Below are 25,108 nucleotides of genomic sequence, written 5' to 3'. Positions count from 1 at the left end.
TCTTCGAATGCGACCGGCGTGTGTTAGTCAGAAGGCGTGCTGTTGCATTTTATCTGGCCGTGCCGGAAGACGGCTCAACGCCTCGCTCTCATGATGGCTCCTTGCAGCGCCCTCTTTTCGACCAAGTATCACTGCGGCAGCGTTGTAATCATCAAAATGGCGTCGCCCGAAGAAAAGAAACATCAAATCCAACTCCGGACCAGCTGCAAAGCCGCAAAAAGAAAGAGTGTTCCTAAGCCACGTGTCGAGGTTCGTGGTGAGGGTGTAGAGCAGCCACATGTATCAAAGAGCGACCAATACCTCCCTTCTGGGTCAGTCAGTCGGTCGGTCGGTCGCCCCCGCTTGCATCGTATCGGATTTTAGAAAACAGAAGCTTCTGTCTCATCATTTCTCCCTGCGCTCGTTCCTCGGCAGGGTCAAGACTCAGCACATATCGGGGGTTCTAGTCATGGGCCAGACTTTACGCAGCTGGTCAGGGCCCTCCCACATCAAGTCATCTCCGCAGCCGATGTCTCATTCTTGTTCACCAGCGACAGCCTCATGGGCAAGAGAACCGTGCGTTGGTGTCATCTCAGATAAAGCAATATTTTTCTCTTGACAGGCCCCATTCAGCGATTCATGAATCCACGCACTATCCAAAGCCCGGATGAATCGCTCAGGGATCTGCGATGACGCTTCATCTTGCGAATCCTACTCTGTTCAGCTTCCTGGCTGAATCGCCAGGCGACATGAACCCCACAGCGACCAAACAAGACGTTACCCATCATGGCTCAGCTCGACCAAAGCCCGGTTCCTGGCTAATTAGCGTCCGGAAGAGAGGCGTCCCTTGACGCTAGCGCCAGCGACCTGCTTTTGCAAGCAAAGCTTCCGCAACCGACGGTCCACTCTGGAGCCCGTCGTCTTGAACCGCGACTAGTAATTACTTGCTGCCTCCCTCTTCAACCGAGGGCGGCGCCTCTGAGATGAGGCAGCCGCGGTCCCTTGCGTTGCAGTTTCACTTCAACGGCCCACCAGCTCGGGCAACGGACGGAACTTGGCGTTCAACTCGTCTTCGAATTCTCCCTGCGTTGAAAAGACTTTCGAGATGTGATCGACATTTGAGGGCCAGCGCTATTGTTGACGTATACAGCGATCTGCACAACGGTGAGCCGGCCTCTCCTCCGTGTTTGGTTTACCTCGAAAAAGCACGATGAGTGCGCCCACAGCCTTCAGAGAAATTTCTGGCTGGTGAATCACGGGTGACTGGGATTACATTCTCGCATTCCTCTGGGCACCTCGTTTTCCGGCCCCATCTGCACTCCCGCATATAATCAGGTCAATCCTCGGATTTTGAGCATGCCGAATCTCTAGCCCTATTCTTCCCGCTCTTTTCTGCTCGCCAGCCGGCGGCTTCACACAAATATATCAGAGCTTCCTTAAGTCAACGACATAGATTGTTCACCATGGAGTCGAGGGCAGAGGCGACACCTACGACAACTGCCGCAGCAGCGGCGCCTGCGTTCAACACGGCGCCAGTTGCGGTCTTTTGGCTTGCTTGGGGTGGGTTCTGGACAGTGCTTTTGCTCTGCGGGATGGCATTCCTCTTTGTCAACCGCAAAATGCCCTTCCTAAGGATCCGCGGTCTGGCTTTGTCGTTTGGTGCCGTCATCATGCTCCATCTTTACTGGCTGTCGGTGCAGATCGGGCTTGCCATCGGCCAGTTCGTTCCCAATAGCGCGGAATTCTGGGTGATGGGCCTCTACCTCCCCTTCGGCATTGCTCTTTTCCACGCTTCCAACAGCCGGTTCCTCCACATCGCCAAGGCGCAGCGGAAATATGCAGATAAGCCACTCAGTCAATCCAATCCCCAGTTGGACACCAGTAACGGGCCGGATAAGACCATGACGGGCAAGTTCCGAAAGCTCGATTACACCACCAAGATGCTAGCCGTCGTGTGCACGGGCATGCTTGTCCAAGTAAGTGATGCAGGCTAGGCTCAGTCGACGGCTGCATGTTTGACGGTTGACACATTACTGACGTGCTATATCATCAGCTACTTCTGACAGTAGTCATGTATCTTGTCTCACGCAAATATCACCCCTGGTTCGGTGTTCCCGGCACCGAAGTTACGGGAACCCCCGCGCAGCAACAGGTCGAGATGGGTAGAGGTTGGGAATGGTGGCCTTCCGTGTTTTGGCAGTTCCTTTGGGCTTGGCTGGTCGCACCGGTGATTCTCTGGAAATCGCGTGGAATCAAGGACACACAAGGGTGGCGTTTGCAGACCATTGCATGCTCTATCGCAAGGTGAGTTGAAGTCCAGCTTCGCGCTTTGCCGCTTCTCCGTGGCAAACCCCCCGAGCCAACACTAATGACTTCAGCCTTCACGCTACCCCTATGTGGCTTGTCGCCTTGTACGTCCCAGCGATGGCGCCCGTCAATACATACTTTATCCCCCCGCAGTGGTATGTTATATGAAGCACGCATAGACACTTTCTTCTCTTCAAGCTTGATATTGACTAACTGGAAGGATCTGTCTCTCCATAACTTTTATCGAAATCTTTGCCATCTTCATTCCCTGTTGGCAAGTCATCAAACACAAAACCCTGCAACAGGAAACACTCGACTCTATCGCTGTTTGGGAAGCCAAGAACAAGGCTCGCAACGGAAGAGACTCTGTCATCACTGGTTCCACCAATCTTGGCAGCCAAGGCTCCGTCAGTTGGAAATCGCTCGCACAGCTCGAGAAAGATACCAGCCAAGCGGAAAGCGTCTACACCATGGGGGCCCTCGAGTATGTCTTGGACAAGAACCCTGAGCCCCTTCGCAAGTTCTCGGCCCTCAGAGATTTCTCCGGCGAGAACATTGCCTTCCTATCAGCTGTATCCGACTGGAAGTCATCAATCCCCCAGACGCCCGGATCGTCTCAACGGTCACCCGAGATGACACGGGAACGATTCAACCGTGCCCTGCGCATCTACACCGAGTTCATCAGCCCCTGCCACGCCGAGTTTCAGATCAACATTGCGTCACAGGATCTGAAGAGCTTAGAAGGCGTCTTTGAAGGTGCGGCCAGAGTTCTGTACGGAGACCGGACGGAACGGTTTATCGACCCTGTGGTACCATTCGAGGATGACACCTGGGGTGGACCCGAGTCAACAGCCGGTGGCTCGGAGATGAGTTGCGTATCTCGGGATGGCAGTGGGGATCCGATTGCGGATCGGGTGCAGTACTGGGGTGAGATCCCCGAGGCATTCAATGCTGGCGTCTTTGACAATGCGGAGTCGAGCATCAAGTACCTCGTCCTCACAAACACATGGCCCAAGTTCGTCAAGGAGAGGCGGTACTCGTTGGACTCTGAGGATTCCGGGGAGACGGTCGAGACGTGCCAGTCATCGTCAACCTTGTCTTCACGGGTCAAGAAGTACTTTCGCACCATGAAGGTTGTGGTATAGGCTTGGAAAATCAAGAGGCTAGGCAAGGCATTGGTTGTTTCTTTTCTTTCTCCTCCTGCGATGATATCCCGGTTTGCCTGAAATTCATATACTAATTTGTAATATACTCACGCGAAAAAGCCAATAACATAAATCTCAGAGTTGTTCTTAAGCAGCCAAAAAGAAATCCCATCGAGATGTAGAGTATCTACTAGAGAAGTTGAGACAAATCGTGATTTTGACCTGTACCCTGTATTTATCCCTGCAGTCTTAGAAATTGGAAATCCATGAAACCAAACTCCATTGACCACGCGTGCCTTTGTCCCCTTCCACGATGTAGGCTACTAAAACAGAGCCATGTGGCAAACGTTGAGATCCGGGATTGTCACACCACGGGCCAGGGCACGAACAAAGGCGAAGCGGGCGTTTGTTGGGTGCACTCAACTGTGGACGCGAGTGTCTGGATCGATGATGATTGTGTCGCTGCGGGGAATGCTGCCACTGCGGGGAAGCCATGATATAAGCTTTAAACTTTTGGCTGGAACCGGATCAGGTTAAATGGATACAGAGCAAGGCTTCGGTTGGTACTTGTCCTCATTAAAGATGCGCACATTTTTCCCACCTCCATGCAGTCTGGACCTTGTACCCTTCTTCTGTAGCTATAGTACGGGTAGGCAAATCATAATTAAGCGTTTGAACTTTGTTCTCCTTTCTTTGGTGCGGAGAAACACGTCTCAATATTCGTTTAGGCCATCCCATGTCTGCACGACTGCAGGGCCAACTCGGACCAGGGTATTGGAATGCCTGTCGATAACTGTTCTATATAATCGGGTGAAAGCTGGCGGACAGATAGATAATGCCGACGGCCCGGCGGTTGCCATCCTGCAGCGGCTGGGATGGCTGCATGGATTCATTGCAAACATGAGGCGAAGCATTTTCTACCATATTTGTTAGTGTTCAATGGGAGTCTCTTCTTCATAATTAATCATCCGGTCTATCTGCCATCAGTCAACTGGGTCAACTCAAATAATATAGGGGGCGCGTCTGGGTTATCTGGAGATGAGCTGTTGTATCCTGGTCCGCTGAGGATTCCACATCCTGGATGTTACTGGGCGGAATTGCTTCATATTACCTTCTGCAATAACACTCTTCTGACGAAGTAGTCATATAGATGAATGTTAGTAAAGAGGAATGTTGTGACTACTGTCGGAGATTCCCAATAGTACTCTGGGGTCGTTACTGGAGACCTTCCCCGGCCGTCGTCACGAGCCCGGAGGCCGGTGATACCACAGGTGGGTACCCCGCCAGCGCCGAGACCGACCCGGATGCCGCGGCGACCCGCTATATCTCTCTATGGCAATGTCAATGCTCACTCCCGTAGCTCGGTAAGGAAGCCACTGAGAGCACGTACTTTCATCTGAAGCTTGCCAGACGGGTTCCGCGCGGCCCAAGAGACGTCACTTTCAAGGTACAAAACATCGACAACGCGGCTTTGATTAATGTTGATGTGTTTCTCTGATTGCATCCTTCAATATTTCACCCCATCGAGGAAGTACCTCAGCATCAACACCATGGCGGGACTAGCCTCGGATGCAGCCATCGTGGCTGCTGTCGCCATCACCCTTCGCCTTCTTTACCTTCGACTGTTGCCCCAGCCAATACCTGGCGGGTTGCCGTATAATGTCGAATCTGCCAAAAGATTTCTTGGAGACGGGCCCTATTTCATCAAGTTGTATAATACGGGCGAATTCTGGCTCAGGTTCTTCCAGGAGTTGCTCACCAAGCATTCCACTCCCATCGCCCAGTTCTTCCCCGGCCCTTTTCGTGGAACGCACGTGGTGATTGGCGATTATCGCGAGGCCCGCGATTTGATGTCAAGGCGGGGCAAGGATCTCAGCCGTGGGGTCAAGAATAATGTAGCGTGGAAGAGTGTGCTTCCGGAGCACTTTATCGCCATGGAAGATTCGCATCCATCGTTCAAGGACGCCAAGTTCCTTACCAAGGATCTGATGACGCCGAGCTTCTTACATGGGGTATCGTAGTTCTTTGTGGCGAATTCACTCCGGGGAGAAGCCGATGCTGACAGAACGTAGGTGTCGGCACCAGCCTCATACAAGATGGTTCGGAATTTCATCGAGCTATGGAAAAGCAAAGCGGTTCTTGCCAACGGCCGACCTTTCGATGCCGAAGCCGATCTCGAGGCCTTCACTTACGATATCATGAATGCTACGGCCTTTGGCATTTCTGTAGACGATAGCTACACTTCGGAACGGCTCCGATCTCTTCCCTCACCCAACGCAAACGAATCGTTAAAGTCTCATCCCTCGCGGCTAGCCGAGTTCCCAAACGTCAATCCCCCAGAACTTCTGACAGCTCTGAATACTCTCAACGTGAGAATCAATGGTGCCTTTCGCGCCCTGGTTCCCCAGCTATTCTTGCTCTACGACAATCATCGGCCAACTACCCACAGAGCATTTCGTTCAAAAAGAACCATCCTCCAATCCCACATTGACTTGTCTGTTGAAAAGCTATCCCATAGCACCTCAAAAGAAGAGTTCGCCTCGGCAGTAGACTATATCGTCTCGCGCGAAAAGGCGGCAGCCGACAGCGCAGGGCGAAAGCCAGTCTTTGACTCGGCACGGATGAACGACATGATCTGGGGCTACCTCGTCGGCGGCCAGGATTCTACGCGCAGCACCCTCTGCTTCACGGCCAAGTACCTCGGCGTCCACCAGGACGTCCAGTGCAAGCTCCGCGAGACGCTACGGCTTGCCTACCCAGATGCGGTGTCCGAGCAGCGAGACCCGTTTATCGATGAGATAATCAAGACGCACATCCCCTACCTCGACGCTTTTATCGAAGAGACGCTGCGCCTGAGCAGTCCCGCTGGGGCCATTACAAAGGAGACGCTGTACGATATGGACATGTTTGGGTACCGCATTCCCAAGGGGACACCGCTCGTGTTTCTGTTGACGGGGCCCACGGTGTCGGAGGCCGGCGCCAAGGTCGACGAAGCCAGGCGCAGCGAAACGTCACAAAAGCTTGCCGACGAAGGCGTTGGGGACTGGGCCCTGACCGACTATCCCCCGGAAGAGTTTCACCCAGAACGCTGGCTGCAACGTGACGAGGACGGCGAGGTCGTGTTCAATAACAGAGCCGGCCCGTTTCTGAGTTTCAGCTACGGCCCGAGGGGGTGCTGGGGCAAGCGGCTGGCGTACATGGAGCTGAAGCTGATTGTTACGCTCTTGGTTTGGAATCTGGAGTTTCTGAGGCTGCCTGCTGACTTGGAGGATGATGGTGTCGTTGAGGGCCTTTTCACGAAGCCCAGATCGTGCCTGGTGAAGCTGAGGAGTGCAACGGCGACGTGGTAAGATTGAATGCATTTTTCGGGTTTTGGGAAATGCCCTGCTGGATCTCAGGGTCATCGGAAAATAAAAGTAGTAGGTAATTGAAATGCTCTTGCAATAATGGAAAGGTCTGCTCAGCGGGACGATGGAGTTCTTAGCCAAGCTAAAGGCTATTACATGCAAACTGGCAATAAATGCACGACTTACGGCGGCATGTGACTGATATTTCAACAAGCTCTGAAGAAATTTTAGACTGATAAAATGACAGAAATCGACGCATTCCCGCTTTTCTCTAAGTGATATTTGCAAAGTTGAAATAACAATATGGGCTCGCCTTCAAGTGAGCCGGTGAGATGCCAATTCAATATGCACGCTTTTCAATCTAGACAAACAGGTAAATCGCCAACTCCCCCTTTACCCAAAGCTTCCCAAGTCTCGATCTACTCAGCCATGTTTGCCCGTGCGGTTGTCATACGTGTATCTCTTGAGAGTTGTTCCAGTTCGGCAAAGTGTTTTTCAAACTCCTCTGCGGACAGTTTGTGCATCCACTCATTCACACTCGCCTCCACCTCGGACCATGTTCCCCCGTAATCGACTTGCTGTGTTTGTTCGTTATCATTGTTCCTTTGATCAGCAAACGCTTTCTCGGCAGCGATGAAAGACTTGGAACAATCTTTCCCCGCAGGGTCACTGAGGAAATCCATGGCGCTTCGTATGCTTCTCGCGATAATCTCAATGTTTTCTTTAGTGGTCTCCGCTAGCATCAAACAACAGTCAGGAGTGAATCGTATATGAGGCATCAGGTTGCGGCCGAAACTTACACTGCGACCCGAAACCGGGATGGCGATCCCCAAATAGCGACCTCCATATGTTTGAGGTGCATGTGATGCGGTGATCGTTGTGTAGCTCCTCTAGTCGTGGACGCCGTATATTAAGTACGCTGATGATATCGACAAAACGAACCCAAGACTCGGCGGTGAGTCGAAACAGGGGGTTCTCCTCTAGCAATTGCGTTGTCTGCAGCGATTGATCAACTTTCAACGCTGTGGCATGCATGCTGCGTTGATCGTCAATGTGGACATGGAAGCGCCACGTGTGTTGTCTACATGTATCATCCACTGTCAGCGACCTCTCCAGAATTGATCAAGGGGATGGCGGGGGAGACGGTGGAGGCTCACGTACTTCAAGTCGCAAGCGCGCTTAAACTTGGATGAGCAACACTTTGCGGGTGCGGTGGAACCGAACTCGACAAAATACGCACAGATTAAGAATCCCGCCGTCTTCTTGGCGCCTTGCACTGCATCGCCCTTTGAGGTATCGGTCGGGGGGGTTGTGAGAGATTGCCCAAGAGCACTCTTCGAATCCTCTCGCGAGGTGGACGGCGCTGTGGAGGCGCTGAGGCGGGCAATATGACCGGTGGTGGAAGGCCCTTCTGTTCCTTTAGAATGCGGGGGGGACTGAGTCTGGAAACCACCTCACGTTAGTTTTGTGCGCTCACTGACGTTGGTAGACTGGCTGGACTTACGTTGTATGGATGATCCAAAGTCTCCCTTATTCGTGCTTGTCGACCGGCCTCTGTACTTTGCCCGGTGGCACGGAAGCTCTCAAGAGGGTCTCTCGAGGAGACAAACGCTTCTGAGCGGCGGGTCAACTGCAAGTAGCGGCATTAGCAGCGATGCTGTATGGAGGGCATCCCTGCGTCGGGAGTCCCCATTCCATGGTATGGGGGCCCGTGATGAACGTGCGGGAATGCCATAAGCTTCGGCGAGAGTGTGGAGAAAGAAGGGATGACGGACGGGTGATCAGAGCTTGGATTGCATGCGGCGTAAATACCAGACATGCTGGGAATAAGTATCTGAAAGGCATCCACTAGACTCACTTGTTCTATGTCGCCTTGTCCATGATCTTCGGAAGACATGTTGCAGCTCACATTCGACTCTCCGCGGTCGTTGGCATGGTTCGCCATCGGTTCTCGATGTTGGGTATATAAGAAGGGGAAAGATGAATCCATCTTGGCCCCTTCGACCTTGAGCGCGGGTAGAAGTAGAGCAGCTTGTAATAGTTGCCGACGCCCCTACACAAGTTGCCGCAGCGTATTTCGGACTCGACTTTCGGGTTGGGTGCGAGGGTGGCCAGACTGCACTGCCCTTGGCCTTGGCATTGATGTGCTGTGCTCTTTTCTCCACGACTTTTGTCCGCGACTTTTCTCCATGATTTTTGCGTCCAACACACTCACCTCTCCCAAGAGCTTACCTACTCGCCTGAGCTACCCTACCCGATACCGATTTGCTCCGCTTAAGAGGTGAACCTGGCTTTGTAGACACCCACTGCGAAAGCAGCGCCTGTACCGGAGCCATCCGTCAGCCTCCGTACCTTGCATTCAGCAATTCAGTCCCCCTGTCAGCAGTCGGCCGTGGGCACATGTAAGCTGGAGCTAGCGAGACGTCCCTGTCACTCATTGGCTGTGGACATATCGAAGCTACCCCTAGCGAGGACATGCCCGAAGAAGACGCCCCGTTATTACCAGCAGAGCTCCGTGGTAGTAGACAGTACGGATATGCACTGCCTCTTTTCCTCCACGGCTCGAAGGTCTCGCGGTCCGCCTCAAGTTGAGTCTGGTCCCTGCTCTGCCCAATCTTGGCTGCGACGGAGACGACTAACGTACAAACGCATCCGTACGGACGTAAATCTTGTTCTCAAATCCTCCAGCACGAGGTACGGTGCACCATTAGAGTCCCGGTGTGTCCCGGTGTCCAGCACTCGCTGCTCCGATACAATGCCGACCCGGTCTATCGCTAGTTCACGAACGCGCACCGGCGCACCAGCTTCCACCACCACACCGTAGACTGACCCATCCCAGATTTCGACTGTATTTCGTCATTTGATGCTATCAAGACGCTCAACACCCTATTTCCCAACTTTACTGTACAAACGCCGTCAGCGCGGTGGCTCGCCCTCAAACGTTCTGATGGTGGCTTGGTTGGCGGGTGTCGTGGACAAAGCGTCAGTCTCGAGCTGGGAGTTTTCATTGCGCTGAACAGATGCGCGCCTCCGCGCTCTCTTGATGGTTCCGCGCATTTCCATCATCTGACTCCTGGCCAACATGAAATATCGCAACTTAGCAGAACATCTTGTTCCCGGCGTCGGCGTCATTGGATACTTCACACCCCGATATCGCGGACTCAGTATTACGTCTAGACTTATCGTCCTCTATTCTGTGGATTTGTCCACCAAACCGCCACCGTGGACTTTTCTGCGCCGTTGCGCACGCATCGTGATCACTGGCCCGGGAAAGATGCTCCTGACACTATGAAATGCGGTGGATGGATTGTTATAAAGTCCCTGGATATCTCTTGGAGGATCTTGATGGAAGAAGAAACAGTCTACACACCAGACACCAAACATCAAACACTAATCACTTTGCACAATAATCAGAAAACCTGAAATCATGGCTCATCCATCCTGTCTCGTTCTGAACAAGTCTTCCTCGTCAACTCGCCCGAGTGCGGACATCTTGTCAATGGCCAACTATCAAGATGCTCAAGAGCTCGTAGAGGCTGTCAAGGGCACGCTCAAAGAGAACACCAGCGCAACCAAACGCTTTCTCAACGCCTACCTTCTGTTCCGCAAACCAACCGTTTCGATCGCCACTCTTCGTCCCGTAAGTTCTCGCCCGTCCCACATGCAGTTTTGCTACCTTGATCGCTAACTACAATCAGATCGAGGTTCCCAGTCTCACGGCACTCCCTCCCTGGAAGGCTTTGATTCGACACACCGCCATCGACGAAGCTTTTACTGAAGCAGTAGACAAGCCAGAGATGATGGACCAGGGGTTTTACAATCACATGGTTGATCTCTATGATGATGTCTTTGTGGACATTGATCAGCAGAATGATCGCATCGTTCTACCTCAGCACGCGCTGGTCATTGAGTACAAAATGTCCCTCAAGGCCAAGAAAATCATCGGCGGGATGGCTTCGGTCGTTGGGGGGTTGATTGTCATCGCTGTCAAAGTTGGGGAAAGCAACTGAAGGTTGTAGGATTATCATAGAAAGCAATCAGGGAACTTATAGGGTACACAAATTGTAGTTCGACGGCTTCTGGAGGCGGCAAATTCTTTGTTTCAAATTAAATCTTCTCAATCAGCTGCTCACCTACCTTATTTAACGCATTGAAATCATGTAAGGGTGAGCAAGGTGATCGTGTGAGCGTGCTAGCATACTACGTGCACTACTTTTGTAGCTTTCAAACTTACTAGAAAGATTTTGGGTGGCTCGACACATTTGAAATGTAGAGGATGGTAGCGGGAGCAGCTTGTTTAATTTCTGTTTCTATGACTTGAAACAGGAAGCAGTTTACCGGTCATGAGAAATGGCCGGGTATAGTTTACTCCTAGGACCCAGTGCCTAGAAGGGGGCATTTCACAGTTTCAAGGTTATATGTCTGGTTACTGAGTATAAAGCCGGATTCAGGAGACTGAAACCGGCTTCTTTCCTGAATCATAGACATTAGCGGGGAATCTATCCTTCTGAAAGGTCCAACACCTACTTACCCTGAGAGTCCTAAAAATGATAACGCGTATGTGGGGTGTAAACATAACATGAATACTAAGACGCTCTTAGGAGTAATTATTGTCAGTCCTGATGAGAATAGATCATTTGATCTTCTAGATTTGGGATTAAATATACCAGAGGTACTGTGATCGGTTGTCTGCAGATGGTACATCTTTGGATTTCAGCCAAGGTGCGGGTTTTTATCACTAGCGACTATCACCCAGACTTGTAAACGACGAAATCAACGCCAACGACGATTCGGACAACGTATAAACCTCTGCTTGTTTCTTTATTCAATTCAGTCTGATAGACCGTTGAGTTTCTTTTCGTGCTTTCGCCAGGTACTCGAGAAGTTGTGATGTGTTTTTGTTGACAATCCACGACGACGATCCACTCATCACCCAGCCATCAGGTATCTCCGCCTGCAGTGAAGCATCAAGTGTTTTCCCGTACTCAATCTTTGCAGCGCCGACACGAACGTAACTCCCAGAGAGTCCTTCTTCAGAAACCATAACAGCGAAAAGAGCCAAATCAGTGGCGAAGAGTGGCACCATCAGGACACCTCTATCTTGAACTAAACTTGTCACCTCTTCTTTGGACCCTTCCAAGTCCAAATGAGAGCCACTTTCGTCGATATCATCAGTAATACGGATACCGGCTACTTCGAACTCGGAGATTGTATCTCCTGCCCACTCAATGGAGCTCAGCATCAGAGGCACACATTCCAACTCGATTTCGCCCCTAGCTTGAAAAGCTGAAGTACCTACTCTCTCGGACACTGGGTAGGCCAGAATTGTCGCAAAATGTTCAACCACTTTGTCCGAGGCAGGAGGGAAGAATATTTCTCCATCGACAGCCATCCACGACCAACTAGGAGCGCGGTCGGACGTGGTAATTGATGGCCATTCTTCGCTGTCGGTACCGGTACGGTACCATCCAAGATCATAGATCAATGCGTTTTTCCAAGTCCCAGCGATATATTCGTTTCCCGTACATGCTTCCACCATCTTGGCAACACCACTGAAGGCTACAAGCTTATCCGTTTTCTGGGTCAGCTTGCACCGGGAGTATTGGCCAACAACATGGTTCCATGCTTCGCGGAACTGTTGTTTCGCATACTCGCCTCGCGATTGGCTTCCAATGAGTGCTGATAGAATGTCGAATTTGGATTGAGGCAGAAGAATAGAAGGCACTCCCGCGGGAAACATCTCGAGCGCTGTGAGTTCATTACATTCCCAAGCTAATTGTCGCTGTCCGAAATGCAGCACTCTTGGGGCAAGGAAGCGTTCTTGAAGGACCCATGCTCTTTGCATCAAGGGCGTATTCTCCACTTCGTCGTTCCAGATGTCGCCGTCGACAAGCCAGTAGGGGTTCCTCAGTCCGTCAACTTCCATGATGACTTTTGTGGGACAGAAAACATCCCATGGGCGTGGGAGACGTAGAGGGCCGTTCCCCTCATCCCCGAGATGTGAAGCGGAGAGGTTGAGCAAAGAATAAGAATAAACCTTTTGCATAAGCAAGGCCTCGATTTTCCAGTCGGATAGGTCCGGGTCTTGCTTTATGCAGAGAGAGTCAATCCAGAGGTACTGTATTCCAAGACTCCAGGAAAGCGCGATAGAATCTTGAAAGACTCTGGGGAGACTGGAAATATCAACACAAGACTGGAAGTCTTCGATATTGTCTGATGTTAGTTTGTCGTATTTAAAGTCCCCCCAACGATGGCTTAGAGTGATGTAAGAATGAAGTGGCTGAATGTCCTTCGTCAATATAAGCTTTGCACTCCGGCCTTCGTTGCTGATATAAAGCAATCGACTTGGAAACCACTTTTCACGACTTTTGTTCTTGCACTGGTGGTGGTTCTGCGTACAAGAGCTGATCCAACTTTCAATCAGCTCAAGGTCATCGACGTTATGTGTGCCAGGCATCATGGCCAGGTTACTGGGTTCCAAGTATTCTAAAAAGTAGAGATCAGCCATTGTGAGATACAAGCAAAGACGGAGTGCACTGGCAACGTATGCGTACCACCCGGAAGAAGGAGGTTAACTTCAATGAAATGACCGTCTGCGAAATCAGTGTTGGGCGGACAAAGGCTGATGTAGAGGAGCCGGGGATCTACACGATTTTGCGCATCTCGTGTATATTTGCAGTCGAACATGACAAATTGAATCTCTAGAGGTTCTCGTTGCCACAGATCAAAGACTGCCTGATAATCTCGATCCGACTGTAGCCATTGCGATAACTTGGAGCAAATCCAGCATATTTTGGCAGATGATGGACTGTAAGGTGGATATGTGCAATTGCTAGACTCTCGAGGGGTTTCTCCGGGACGCAACCTCTTGATTGAGTCGAGGCAGAGAGTGCATATGGCCATGAGTACTTCGCATGAGTGTCAAGACCCAAGATACCTCTCGTTCGAGTTTCTGTCGATCCTTTGCAAAAGAAAGGAAGAAAGAAGAGAATAGGAAAAGGCCCGGCGGGTGTAGGTGAGGAGTTCATCGATATTTGGCTTTGGAGCGTCTCGGGTCTCAAAACAGATGAGGTGATAGAGGCCCGACAAAAATTCAAGCGGAATAGAACAGGGGCAGTTTTATGTCTTCCGAAATTGGAACATGCAGAACCGAGAACCAACTTATCCGCCCAGTCTGGATTGCAGCGGTTATGTAGTTACAGGGTCAAATGTTAGGCCACGTTTACATTCCGACGAGACCAACAGCAGCATTCAGCCAGTTGTTGATGCATGCTCTGTCACACAAGTGGAGTTCATTTGTGGGTTCATCACCTGAAGTTCAAGAACCAACAAACACAGTTCTTCTCATTTCAGAAGACAATAAACCCATCCTACTAGGTAATAAGCTGCCTCCAAAGATACATCCAGCTGGCCTTCATCGGCCCACTCACCACCCTCTCGCTGCAAATGTCGCAAGCCTAGGGCGGCGGGTGATTAGTTTGCGCTTGAGTCTGGTGTCAAAGTGGTGAATCAGGATAGGCTACACGCAGATATCGTCATTCACAGAGAACTCTCCAATTTGCATGGAGTAAAACATCAACGTATGCTTACTAGGCTTGCCTCTATAATCTGCATACTAAAAAAATACAAGTCGACCCAAAGGAATCAGTTCAATCACACTCTAATTGCCAGGACAGTGCAGTCTCCTTCGTCCGAGGTATATACTCTATAAGACGAGTGCCGTCACCGTCTTGAACAAGGACCTTGTAAGTCGATTGGATATCATCGATGCAATCACTAGCCAGAGACGTGCTCACGATTTGAGCTCCTTCCCACAAGCCCGCTTCAGCTGCCGGCGATTTCGGAATCAGTCCAGTAACAACACGAGAATTAGTGCTGCGTTTGTCGAAGCCGAAGTCCATGATTGGGAGCTGGGCGGGTTTCAGTTTGTTCAATGGCTCTCCCACGAAAAGACCGTCAAAATCAATGACTGTCCGCCCGCGAAGCATGTCTTGGTATTGCTCCTCGATTGGTAAGTCGCCGCTCCCAAGGGACGTCTTTACGGACTCCAACCAGTCGCGGCCGCCGACGGTCTCTCCTTGCCTGTTTCTTTTTGACAAGCCTAGGATGACAGAGTCAAGGGGCCCTGCCGTGGCAAAGTCATACGAGCGAGTGTGTCGTCGTAGGTAGAGATCGAGGAAGAGTAGATATGCGAAGCCGCGCTTATAGGAAATCCATTCCGCGTACCAGTCGTTGAACTTGGCCGTGGCCGCATCGCGAATGTCCATGTTGATTCGGGGGCTGGTGAAATAGCCCTGCAGATGATCGTTGATGGTCTTGATCAAGAAATCCTTCCCTCGAAAGCCAAAGCGGTAGGGTAAGTATGATGAATACAGTTCCGCAACTCCTGGCTTGTGTCAGTCCTCAGATTCATAAAAAAGGATGTAGAATTGACAGAAGGAAATGATGGATACCTTCGATAAACCATTCATTCTCATTTGCCTCCCCTGGATCAATCATGGCAAAGCTGTGGACCATTTCATGGGTGAACAACAGGAGTAGACTGTCGTCTGCCACGTTGATACTCCTGTCATCGTATTCTAACATGTAGCTGGCATCAAAGCCGGTGCCACCATAGCCGACGATAGATTTCCGCATAAACATGCGATACGTCCCACCCGATAAGCCAAAATAATCCTCCATCTTGGGAAACAGGGCAGTGTTATACCCCTTCAACCGGTCCAGGTTGGACGGAAGATCGCCAAACCAGTAACACGCAGATGACGACGCCCCAGCCGAGCTTTGGACTGGGCCCACCATGTACACTGTATTCCGAAGGATGTTTGAGCGGCCGACGCGAACAATCGGCTTGGTACCTTCCCCGTAGCTCCACACACATCGCGTAGACGCCGGCGCGTCGGCCGGCAGGTTCCACTTGACCACGACGGTAAAGAGTTGATCGGCAATCAGCTGCGGCAGAAACCACAGGCCGGCGCCATGGAGACCGCCCTGATCGCGGCGGAGATCGACGCGGGCACCGAGCGGGGTCCGGATATTAACTTTGCGCGGGAAGACGTCGAACTGGAGAATGACGTCGCCTTGGTGTTCCCGGTTGAAGAACCATTGCTGTTTCCTGTCCCGGCCCTCAGGAGGGAGATTGTGAAATCGGATATCTAGGGGACCTGCATCGTCTGTGGAGTTGATGTCTTCCTCTTTGAACGGATGACCGGGAACGTTGGCGGAAAAGCTGTCAAAGGTGAAAACCGGCTCCCCGGCCTTGATGGCTGGTAATTGTAGCCGGAGCAGCACCCCGAGGCTACTCACACCGTCCGCATCGAAGCGGGGTGTGAGCTCGAGCGAATATAGCGGGTGTGGCGGAAGTTGCATCGCGCCTCGTAACAGGTGGATGATTGGACTGTGTGTTGACGTTGATGTAGACTTTACACCATGCGACTAGCAGAGTTATATGTGTTAAGCTTATTCATGACCGACTTAACGCCTGCGAGTTTCCTCGTAACTAGATTCATCTATCAACGTTATTGTTGACGCGGCGCAACTTAAAGTAGAAGGTGAGGCTTTAGCCGGTGGGGATTGCGGGAATAGGGCAAAAAGGCCGCGCGGAATCGGCATAGCCTTTGGCGAGGGGGATCTACATTCATTACAACTCTCATACATGAGCCTCTAATGGAAATGCTTCTTCCGATTATGAAACCCGATCTCATTTTGGGGCGGCGTCTAGTGAAGAAAACCGTCTGGAACCTGCATGTAGACCAGGGCCTCCTCATCACCCTCAAGCCCTTCAAGCCCAGCAAGTTCCAGCTCAGCTTGCGAGGACGGTGTGCCTGTTCTCCAATTTCGATGTGGGCCCCCCCTTCAGACCCTTTCCTCGTCGGCGAATACTCCCAGTCCGCACTACTGATCGGACTGGGCGCCGAGTCTAGCCCAGCCCACTGAGAGGAGCTCACCGACAGGAGCTCAACGAGCCCCCTTGCTCAGCCAGATCGTGCCAACCTAGAACGTACCTTACAGTCTGCAGCAATCGCCGAGTTTTGCAGTTGAGGGCTAAATCATGAAGCCGCAACCTTCTTATTTCCATTGATTTCTAAAAAAACGAAGGGCAAAGACCACAAAATGCATCTCACAAGCGATTTGACCGTGTCTTCACTGCCAGGTTTGCGGTTGGCGAGGGCTGTTTTGTCCAAGCTGCAACGCATCTGTATGGAAGTCGAATGCAGCAGGCTCTGTGTCTGTTTCCGTCCGGAGTCCTAAATGCATGAAGGAGAGGAATGCTGTTGGTTGTGACATGGGTTCCAAATGTAGGGGCGGATACTCTCTCCCAATCGGTAGACTGCTCCGCAGCAGCTGAGGATTTCAGCAAATTCAGTTGTCGGAATCAGGCTGAGAGCACGAAGATGGTGTCTTGCATCGCACCCTTGTAGTGACGTGAGATTTTAGAGGCTCCATCTTCACTGTGGAATTCGTTGATAAATATAGACAGTTTCCGCTGTTGCCCTGCATACATCGAAGCCCTCCTTCGCAAAGCCTGCGTTAATTACTGCCTAAACACGCATCCCACCGTGAGTCCTGTGAGCTGGCATTCTAGAGGCAGCCTGACGCAGTTGATTCAAGAACAGGGGCGCACACTCTGTGCTATGAACTTCGCATTCCCTTCCATGTCTCCTGGATCCTCGTCTAATTCTATTCGTATCTTCCGACCCCACAGAAACATAGATTTCTCTTTGTGAGCGATCTTTGCAGGCTCATGACGTCCACGGCGGACTCCTATAATGGTCAATCCAGGACGCTCCGTCGCTACAGACGACGAACCACTGCAGAACGCTCTGCTGGGGGATGTTGAGCCTCCTTTGGCCCGGAACGTCTCTCCGAGTACGATCGACGCATGCTCTGTAGCTTCGGCGTACGGCCTCTCGGGCGAGATTAATCAAGATCCTGGGTTCAGTATTCGAGGGCAATCGCAATCTCAACTCTATGACAGCTCGACGTCGCCTTTGGCGGGTCGTTCGAAAAAAGTGCATGAAGAAACCTGGGGCGTGGGTAACGACGGATCGGATGTCGCTCATCCCCTCATCCACATTCTGCAAGACCACAAAAGCCATGCCGAAACGACGTTCGAAACTTCCGATGGAAACTCGGACAGTGAAGAAGTCCTGAAAGAAACCTCGACGCAATCATCGTTTCGCCGAGTATTATGGACTCCTCCTTGGCTGCGCAAGATCTCTCTACTCGGATTCGTCTCTCTATTCACTGTCCTCTGGATTGCGCTGGTGGTCCTCGCCCAATATGACGTTGAAAACTCGGGATTCGTTATCCAGGCATCAGCAAGTCGGTTCTCCTGGACATATGGTCCCACTGCCGTTTTCGTCGCCATCACGGGTCTCTGGAAGCAGGTCGACTACCATAGCAAAATGCATGAGCCGTGGCAGCAAATGGCCAAAGGTCCGAGTCCGGCATCCAACAGCCTCTTGCTCGACTATGTCTCCCCAATCCTCCCGACAGGGCTGACTAGATCTTTTCGGAATCGACACTGGACAGTGGCAGCGGCAATCACGGGATCCGCTGTTCTGGGCCTTGCCACCTTGTTGTCGACGACTTTGATGGTGCCTGTAGCTACCAGAATTTCAGGACCGGTTCCAGTCCAACTTAATTCAGCTTTTGATGGCTCGGCTTTCTGGAAGACTACGGCGTGGACTTTGAGCAACAGGACGGTATCCACTGTTGCGGGACAGTTTACATACTCGGATCATTCCTTCAGCAACATTTCTGCCATCTCGGCTACCCAGTATCTGCAGCTGCTCCAAGGTCAGATTTCGGAGCCTGTCGGAACTCAGGAAGGAGTTGTCTTTCAGGACATTTCCATCTCCAAGACGCCGGAAATCAGAGATGTTGAACAGATTTCCACTGTCGTCGACTCTATCATCCCGAATATAACGTGCGAAGAAGTGGATATCACTGTTTTTGATGAGATGGATGGAAATATCACCCAATTCAGCGGAACGGTGGAAGTCCACATACCCTCGTGTGGAAATCCAAGAATCGAGCTCAGCATTTGTGCTGATGGAACTGACCAATGTGTTAGAAACTTGACAACATACAACGTGTACAGGGCGTACTGCTCCGATTCGGGGATTCCTGACGGTTTCCAAACCGAAGCTCGTCTGCTCCTCATGGCAAGCAACATTACCCAAGGGGACAAACCCGGAAGCCAATACTATGACTTTGATCATACAACACGGGTGGCCAACATGACGGCAATATCATGTCAAGTCGCCTACATGATGGCAAAGAACACAGTCACTACAGACTTTGAAAAGAACGAAACCCAGCTTCACCTATCAGAATCACCCAACACTGGAAGGAGACTCCCCAATTTATCAGACCGCCAACTTGTTGAGTTGCTGTACTCTGTTCTCGTTGCAGCGGACGCAGAAATGGATGGACCTCGGCGCGACTTTGGCAACGACGCACGGAAGTATACTTGGGGCAACAGTACAGCAGGTTCCGCCGGTGCGTTTGAACTGATGAGCCATACAATCCAAGACGCCTCGGCCGGATACTTCAGGTTCTTTGACGTGGAAACCATGGCCACGTCAGCAACGACTGTCCTCACCCAGCTGGCGGTCCTGTTCTTGAAAGATTCTTTCCTAGTTGGACCGAGTGAGACAGTTTCTGCCCAGGGCACATATACACAGGAGAGGCTTCGATTTAGGCCGCTTTCATTGTGGATTGTGGTCGTGTGCCTCATTGTGCTTGGTCTCCTGGCACTGAGCATCATTTTTACGTTCAGCCCGTCTGTCTCTCAGGACCCCAGCCTGCTTGCTTCATATGCTGCCATTCTCGCTCGAAGTGCGTCTGTGGACACCATTCTGGCCCCCCTTGGAGAGTGCCGAACAAGTCAGATATCGTACGAACTAGTCGGACACAGATTCTCTACAGAATTTGACGGCTCAACGTTCAAAATCCAACCTCACGAGGTCATTCGGGCCCATGAGGGACTCATACCTGAGCCCAAACGGAAGCAACACAGCTGGATTCCGATGACGGCTCGTACCTATTTTATGGTAGCCGCGTTCATACTGCCAATGGTCACAATCATTGCACTCGAGATAGCGTATCGTCAAGCAGTCGAACATGACGGATTCGCAATGCAAAATACGTTTTGGACGTTGTATGGAACCCAGTACAGCTCGGCACTCGTCATGCTAGCCATTGCCAATATTTTTCACAGTCTCGACTTCACCATTACCACGTTTTCTACCTTCAGCTTGATGCGGTCTCGGGCTGTACCATCACACCAAGGAATCACGAGCAACCCCATGCGGGAGATCAAACCAGTCGCCTTACTGAAGGCTCTTCGACGCGGCCACATTGGTCTATCCTCTTCCACTCTCGCCGCATTGATTGGAAGCTTTCTCACGATTATCGTTTCAAACCTGTGGGTTGAAATAGTGTTTACTACGAAGACCAACTTCAAGACCCAGCTCACAACGACTTGGAATCTTGAGTGGGCCAATAGCGCTGTTGATGATGGCGGTGCAGTGACGATTCTAGAGAATGTCCGACTAAACAAGACCCAGAGCCCTGATTCGGCCGTTTGGGGTGATTTGGTCTTTCCACTCTTCGACGCCATTGCGCCACGGGATGACCAGCACGGCGCATTGAATCTGGGCATATCAAGCCAGAAACTGAACATTAGCATCGAGGTGCCCTCGTTACGACCCAAACTGGTTTGCCACGATGCAGCTAAAGTGGATAAGGCGGAGTCTAGCTCTGGGACTAGCATGGATACAACCATTACTGCCACTGATCCTCTTCCACAGGCTTGTATTGCAGGCGTGAATGGTCGAGACAAGAATGTATCATTCGAGGGCACAGGAGATGCAACAGACGGGTTCATGGCTTTGCTGTTTGACCTTGACATTGGAAATACGGTCAGCAAGCATTGCTCCCCTTGCGAAACGACTCCAGATTCAACACGTCCGGATAACCCAATGGGTTGCCCATCTCTCGGCATCTTCTTCGGAGAACACGCTCTGGTGTGCGCACAGGTTATTCAACAGGTCCAAGTCGGGTTGGAGTTCACGTCCTCCATCGGAAAAAATGGCGAAGTCGTCTTTCACAGAAGCAGTCTCACATCGACGCCGACTCCTATCGAGTCGACTGCAGTTAATCTGACACGAGGCGACTCTAACCTTGACCTCTTTCCCTACCGCATCCAACCACATTTTGATCAAAATCTCACGAATCCTGTATCCGATGACGCAGCCGATCCATTCTTTAGGTACATCCTCTCCGGAACCACAGGGATCAGCAGAGGCGATTTGGTGAAGAACACGGACCAATTGATCGATGCCATAAACGGGCTCTACACCAAGTTCATGGTCCAAGTCATGGACTCGAACATCTTCCGGAGGCCTGTCGTCCCTTCAACCCCGGCGAGCCAACAAGACCAGCGAGGATTTGTGAACGGCACAGTTTCGATGGAAGAGTCCCGGCTGACGATGAACTACATCCCCAAACTCATTCTCCAGATCTTTTTGGGTGCCATGATGATCTTTGGGCTGGCGGCCTACATCCTCGTTGATCTCAAAGGCACTCTTCCCCGAAGCCCTCATTCGATAGCGAGCGGCATGGCCTTGTTCGCGGGGAGCGAGTTGTGTAGCATTCACATTCCGGAAAACGCCGAGTGGATGGACAAGCGACAGCTCGACCGACTCTTTGAAGGATACGCATTTGCCTTGGGATGGTGGAGTCGCAGCGCAACGGAAGCAGATGCGCGCAGCATTGACAGTTTACTGGATGCTCCGGTTGCCGACGAGAGATTCGGAATTGACGTTGGTACGCCCGAGAGGTTGGGATTTCAAGTGAAGGGGAACACAACTGGGAGGCGGTGGTCAAAATGGAGTGCATTATAGCGGACGCTTTCTACTAGAAGTACATACAATCGACTACATGGCCTCACCTCGGTCAGACTCTAGAGATCACAACAGTCCTAGCCCTCCCATACAAAATCCTGCTCGATACCTGGAATCAGCGGCCGAAGCGCCATACCGTAATCGCCGGCGTTGGGTGTCCGAAGAAGAGTGTGGATGTGGAACTTGGCCGGCTCCTTGTTTGTCAAGAAGACTCCCGAGTGGTGGTCAAACTCAACGAGGATGACAGCACTCTGGATACGGTAGTAAAAGGGATCCTGGTCGCCAAAGCCTCCGATCCAGCTAAAGTACGTCTCCGGGAAGAAAGACTTGATGTGATTGATCCGGATCTCCCTAGACTTCTGAGGAAGGTAAATAAGATACTGCTCCAGAATGCCGAGAATGAGCTGCTGCTGCTCAGGGGTCATGTCCGTCACCAGGATCCCCTCATACGGCACGATGCGGTTATCTCGGTAGGCGCCGCAGAGATGTCTCTGGTCGTCGTGGTTCCATCGTCCTTTCGGCATGGCGGGATCTTTGAGAAGTTTGTACGTCTGCGCCTTTTGCTGCAGAGTTGCCGGCAGAGATTGCATGAGCTGCAGGCCTAGCCGCTCCTCCGTCTCGAGGATGCGCGTACCCTTGTACGGGCCGTCGTCAATCAGATTCGGCTCCGCCCCAGTGAACCACGGTGACGCCACGATCTGACCCTGGTACAAGAAAATGTTCAAGCACAGGTGATGGCCGTAGAATGAGAAGCCCCATGGCCTCGTTGCCGAAGGCAGCCCGAAGAGGACAAAGTTGTATGAGTACTCGTTGCAAATGGTGGGTGCCTGCACCAGTTCACCCAAAAATCCGTTCACGCGCATAGCGCCGAGCGCCTTGGCGTATCCCTCGGGTGAGAGCGTCGTCTCGAGGACTTTGAGAATGCTCTCTCGGATTTGCGGCGTCAACTCCTCGAGACGTAAGCCCTTGTCGCTGAGGAGGAACTCGGGATTCGACCATGACCGCCATTCCGGAGAATCGACATGGTATAAGAGGATCGACTTTTGCTTGTCGTCCAATTGGGACAGAACCGCATTTGTAGCATCAACAATTTGCTGGATAGGAACGCCCTCGTCGGCGATCTTGAATAAATCCCGTTTTACCGTGCCTAACTCCGTCAGTTATGGTTTCTTGGCGGCAAAGGTTATTGGTAGGGGGGGTCACGGCAGATCTCACCATCTATTGTGATGCCGGTGTACGGCTCTTTGAAGAGGCTTCGCCAATGGAGGTAGAGGGCGTGTAGCCACGGCGGGTTACCGCTCTCCTTGAACACCTTGGCATATTCGTGAGCATCCTGGTTTCGCATCGTTGTGAAGCGAGGAATGCTGATGTCTGGCAAATGTTGGCGGTACTCGGCGCCGTGAGGCGGCTGTTCCTGGGCTCCAGACATGATGCGCAGTGGTTCGCCCGCGAAGGGTGTCTGTGTATCTCGAGGTGCAAATGTTGCCGAAATGGCCGACAGTCTTCTGACAGCTTGAGAGCGTGTTTGGTCGGTTCTCCTCATGCAAAGTCTCTGGTTGTGAGTGTTGTCAAAATTGGAATGTTTACACGCAACTGCGTAAAAGGGAAAACAGGTAATAATAGCTCCAACACCGACAATGGACAGCTCTAGTCACAAGACGTCCACACTGGTCAGAGCATTTGCAAACAAACCGTCATCAAGTCCCGGCGAATCCACCAGGCCACGACGTCGGCGATGGTCGGTGCATGTGCCGCCGACAGTAACCCCTCATTTCTCGGCCCCTCAACCTACATCGCCATCATGCTTCATCCTCGCAACTCCCCCACAATTCTACCCCGCTGCGCGGCCTGTTGCCTTTGAGTTGCTCGGCTTTTCCGCCAGGATCGATGTGTCAGCCGGCCATTGACCAATCACGCCGGTTGGACTTACGATTAGCACGACGCGGCGTTAAGTCTGGGCGCGAGCTCTCGACTTCCCGGACCTCCGAGCCGTTGCCCCCAACCATCGGCAATTGTGCGGGGGAGAGTCCCTGCGGGCTTGCTCCAGTCGGATTTCACGATGCGGGAAAGGCCATCATCCCTCCCCCTCCAGCTTGTGAATATCATCTGAACTTCCTCTTCAAGACTGACCTGAGCTCGAATCTTACGATACCACTGCACATCTGACTTTGAGAACGCACCAGACAACGCATACCATGGCTTCACAGACACAAGCACCCTTTACCCGTAAGCAGTTCCTCCCGCTTGAACGGAAGTTGACCTGTGAGCCCCCACCGCTGACAAACCTCAAGGCTTCGTGCGATTTGTCCCGCGCTCTGATCCCAACAAGATTCTCATTGGAGAGCCCGAATCAGAGTCTGTCGATGTTGGTCTTGCCGTGCGCAACGGCGAGGAGGTGAAGGTTGTAGTGTGGTCCGGATCCAGTGTCGTTAAGCCGGGTTCCAAGACCGATCAGCGGGCCGTCATTGATCGCGTTCTCTCGCCCGTCTCTGCCGAGGAGGTCGGAACGATCCGGTGCATCGGCTTGAACGTGAGGAACCAATGATGCTGTTCCAACACCACTCTGGTCAGAGACATGAAGCTAACCGTAAGCAGTACGTTCAACACGCAAAGGAGACTGGTTTGGCCCTGCCCGAAGTCCCGACTGTCTTCTTGTAAGTTTATCCGGGGTCGTGTGAACTGCTGTGAAATTGGTACTAATGTCATGCACAGGAAGCCAAGCACTGCCCTGGGAGACCCGTGGCCGGCGCCTACAGTGCTCCCTCTGCTTACCCAGGCTGATGATTGTGGTGACTACGAGTCTGAGCTCGCCGTAGTGCTGGGAAAGACTGCCAAGAATGTGTCGGAAGCCAACGCCCTGGACTACGTCTTGGGTTACACTGCCTGCAATGACGTTTCTTCCCGGACGTACCAGCTGAACCAGTCGCAATGGTGCTTTGCCAAGGGATTCGATGGATCCTGCCCATTGGGTGAGTTACCGCATACTATCTGTGAAGGTGGAATCATTGGACTAACATGATGGTCTCACCTAGGCCCAACTTTGGTTTCCAAGGATCTCATTCCGGACCCCAGCAAGTTGAAGATGCGCGGCTTGAAGAATGGTGATGTTCTCCAGGAATCTGGCATTGAGTTAGTATCATGCTACCCGTGACTTTGGAGCCATACTGACAGGCTCTACAGCGACCTGATCTTCAATATTCCCAAGCTCATTAGCTTCCTTTCTCAGAGTACGACGCTGCCCGCTGGAACGGTGATCATTACAGGAACCCCCGCCGGTGTCGGCCTGGGCCGGAAACCCAAGGTGACTCTGAAGGACGCCGATGAGTTCCACGTTGAGATTCTTCCCCATATCGGCACGCTGGTCAACACCTTCCAAAACGAGGGTGTGACCGCGGTTGGGCAGTAGAAGGACCTCGGG

At 51.9% G+C, this 25,108-nt stretch overlaps 9 protein-coding genes across 9 annotated transcripts; 5 read left to right on the top strand and 4 right to left on the bottom strand.

Moving 5' to 3' along the window:
- Nucleotides 1–1,442: 1,442 nt before the first annotated feature.
- CORC01_04837 (uncharacterized protein) lies at nt 1,443–3,431 on the top strand (the record flags this gene model as incomplete). The annotated part of the gene is made up of 4 exons (XM_022616484.1): nt 1,443–1,955; nt 2,033–2,283; nt 2,358–2,441; nt 2,507–3,431. The coding sequence occupies 4 exons, from the start codon at nt 1,443–1,445 to the stop codon at nt 3,429–3,431; spliced, it is 1,773 nt and encodes a 590-aa protein (XP_022477081.1).
- Nucleotides 3,432–4,981: 1,550 nt separating this feature from the next.
- CORC01_04836 (cytochrome P450) lies at nt 4,982–6,781 on the top strand (the record flags this gene model as incomplete). The annotated part of the gene is made up of 2 exons (XM_022616483.1): nt 4,982–5,443; nt 5,504–6,781. The coding sequence occupies 2 exons, from the start codon at nt 4,982–4,984 to the stop codon at nt 6,779–6,781; spliced, it is 1,740 nt and encodes a 579-aa protein (XP_022477080.1).
- Nucleotides 6,782–7,197: 416 nt separating this feature from the next.
- Nucleotides 7,198–8,723, bottom strand: CORC01_04835 (uncharacterized protein; the record flags this gene model as incomplete). Its single annotated transcript, XM_022616482.1, has 5 exons — nt 7,198–7,514; nt 7,579–7,859; nt 7,940–8,220; nt 8,283–8,408; nt 8,637–8,723. 5 exons carry the CDS (start codon nt 8,721–8,723, stop codon nt 7,198–7,200), a joined length of 1,092 nt encoding a protein of 363 aa, XP_022477079.1.
- A 1,482-nt stretch (nt 8,724–10,205) lies between these two features.
- On the top strand, nt 10,206–10,788 carry CORC01_04834 (metalloprotease 1; the record flags this gene model as incomplete). Its single annotated transcript, XM_022616481.1, has 2 exons — nt 10,206–10,418; nt 10,477–10,788. 2 exons carry the CDS (start codon nt 10,206–10,208, stop codon nt 10,786–10,788), a joined length of 525 nt encoding a protein of 174 aa, XP_022477078.1.
- An 815-nt stretch (nt 10,789–11,603) lies between these two features.
- CORC01_04833 (uncharacterized protein) lies at nt 11,604–12,704 on the bottom strand (the record flags this gene model as incomplete). The annotated part of the gene is made up of 1 exon (XM_022616480.1): nt 11,604–12,704. One exon carries the CDS (start codon nt 12,702–12,704, stop codon nt 11,604–11,606), a length of 1,101 nt encoding a protein of 366 aa, XP_022477077.1.
- Nucleotides 12,705–14,427: 1,723 nt separating this feature from the next.
- Nucleotides 14,428–16,144, bottom strand: CORC01_04832 (uncharacterized protein; the record flags this gene model as incomplete). The annotated part of the gene is made up of 2 exons (XM_022616479.1): nt 14,428–15,164; nt 15,232–16,144. The coding sequence occupies 2 exons, from the start codon at nt 16,142–16,144 to the stop codon at nt 14,428–14,430; spliced, it is 1,650 nt and encodes a 549-aa protein (XP_022477076.1).
- Nucleotides 16,145–17,544: 1,400 nt separating this feature from the next.
- Nucleotides 17,545–21,690, top strand: CORC01_04831 (uncharacterized protein; the record flags this gene model as incomplete). Its single annotated transcript, XM_022616478.1, has 1 exon — nt 17,545–21,690. One exon carries the CDS (start codon nt 17,545–17,547, stop codon nt 21,688–21,690), a length of 4,146 nt encoding a protein of 1,381 aa, XP_022477075.1.
- A 77-nt stretch (nt 21,691–21,767) lies between these two features.
- Nucleotides 21,768–23,696, bottom strand: CORC01_04830 (uncharacterized protein; the record flags this gene model as incomplete). The annotated part of the gene is made up of 3 exons (XM_022616477.1): nt 21,768–22,837; nt 22,906–23,283; nt 23,621–23,696. 3 exons carry the CDS (start codon nt 23,694–23,696, stop codon nt 21,768–21,770), a joined length of 1,524 nt encoding a protein of 507 aa, XP_022477074.1.
- Nucleotides 23,697–23,885: 189 nt separating this feature from the next.
- Nucleotides 23,886–25,096, top strand: CORC01_04829 (fumarylacetoacetate hydrolase; the record flags this gene model as incomplete). Its single annotated transcript, XM_022616476.1, has 6 exons — nt 23,886–23,916; nt 23,982–24,220; nt 24,286–24,344; nt 24,403–24,659; nt 24,723–24,819; nt 24,871–25,096. The coding sequence occupies 6 exons, from the start codon at nt 23,886–23,888 to the stop codon at nt 25,094–25,096; spliced, it is 909 nt and encodes a 302-aa protein (XP_022477073.1).
- Between the last annotated feature and the right edge of the window lie 12 nt (nt 25,097–25,108).

Source organism: Colletotrichum orchidophilum (assembly GCF_001831195.1).
Source record: "Colletotrichum orchidophilum strain IMI 309357 chromosome Unknown Scaffold_32.1, whole genome shotgun sequence".
Taxonomy (NCBI): Eukaryota; Fungi; Ascomycota; class Sordariomycetes; order Glomerellales; family Glomerellaceae; genus Colletotrichum; species Colletotrichum orchidophilum.
This window is presented reverse-complemented; position numbering and strand designations above follow the sequence as displayed.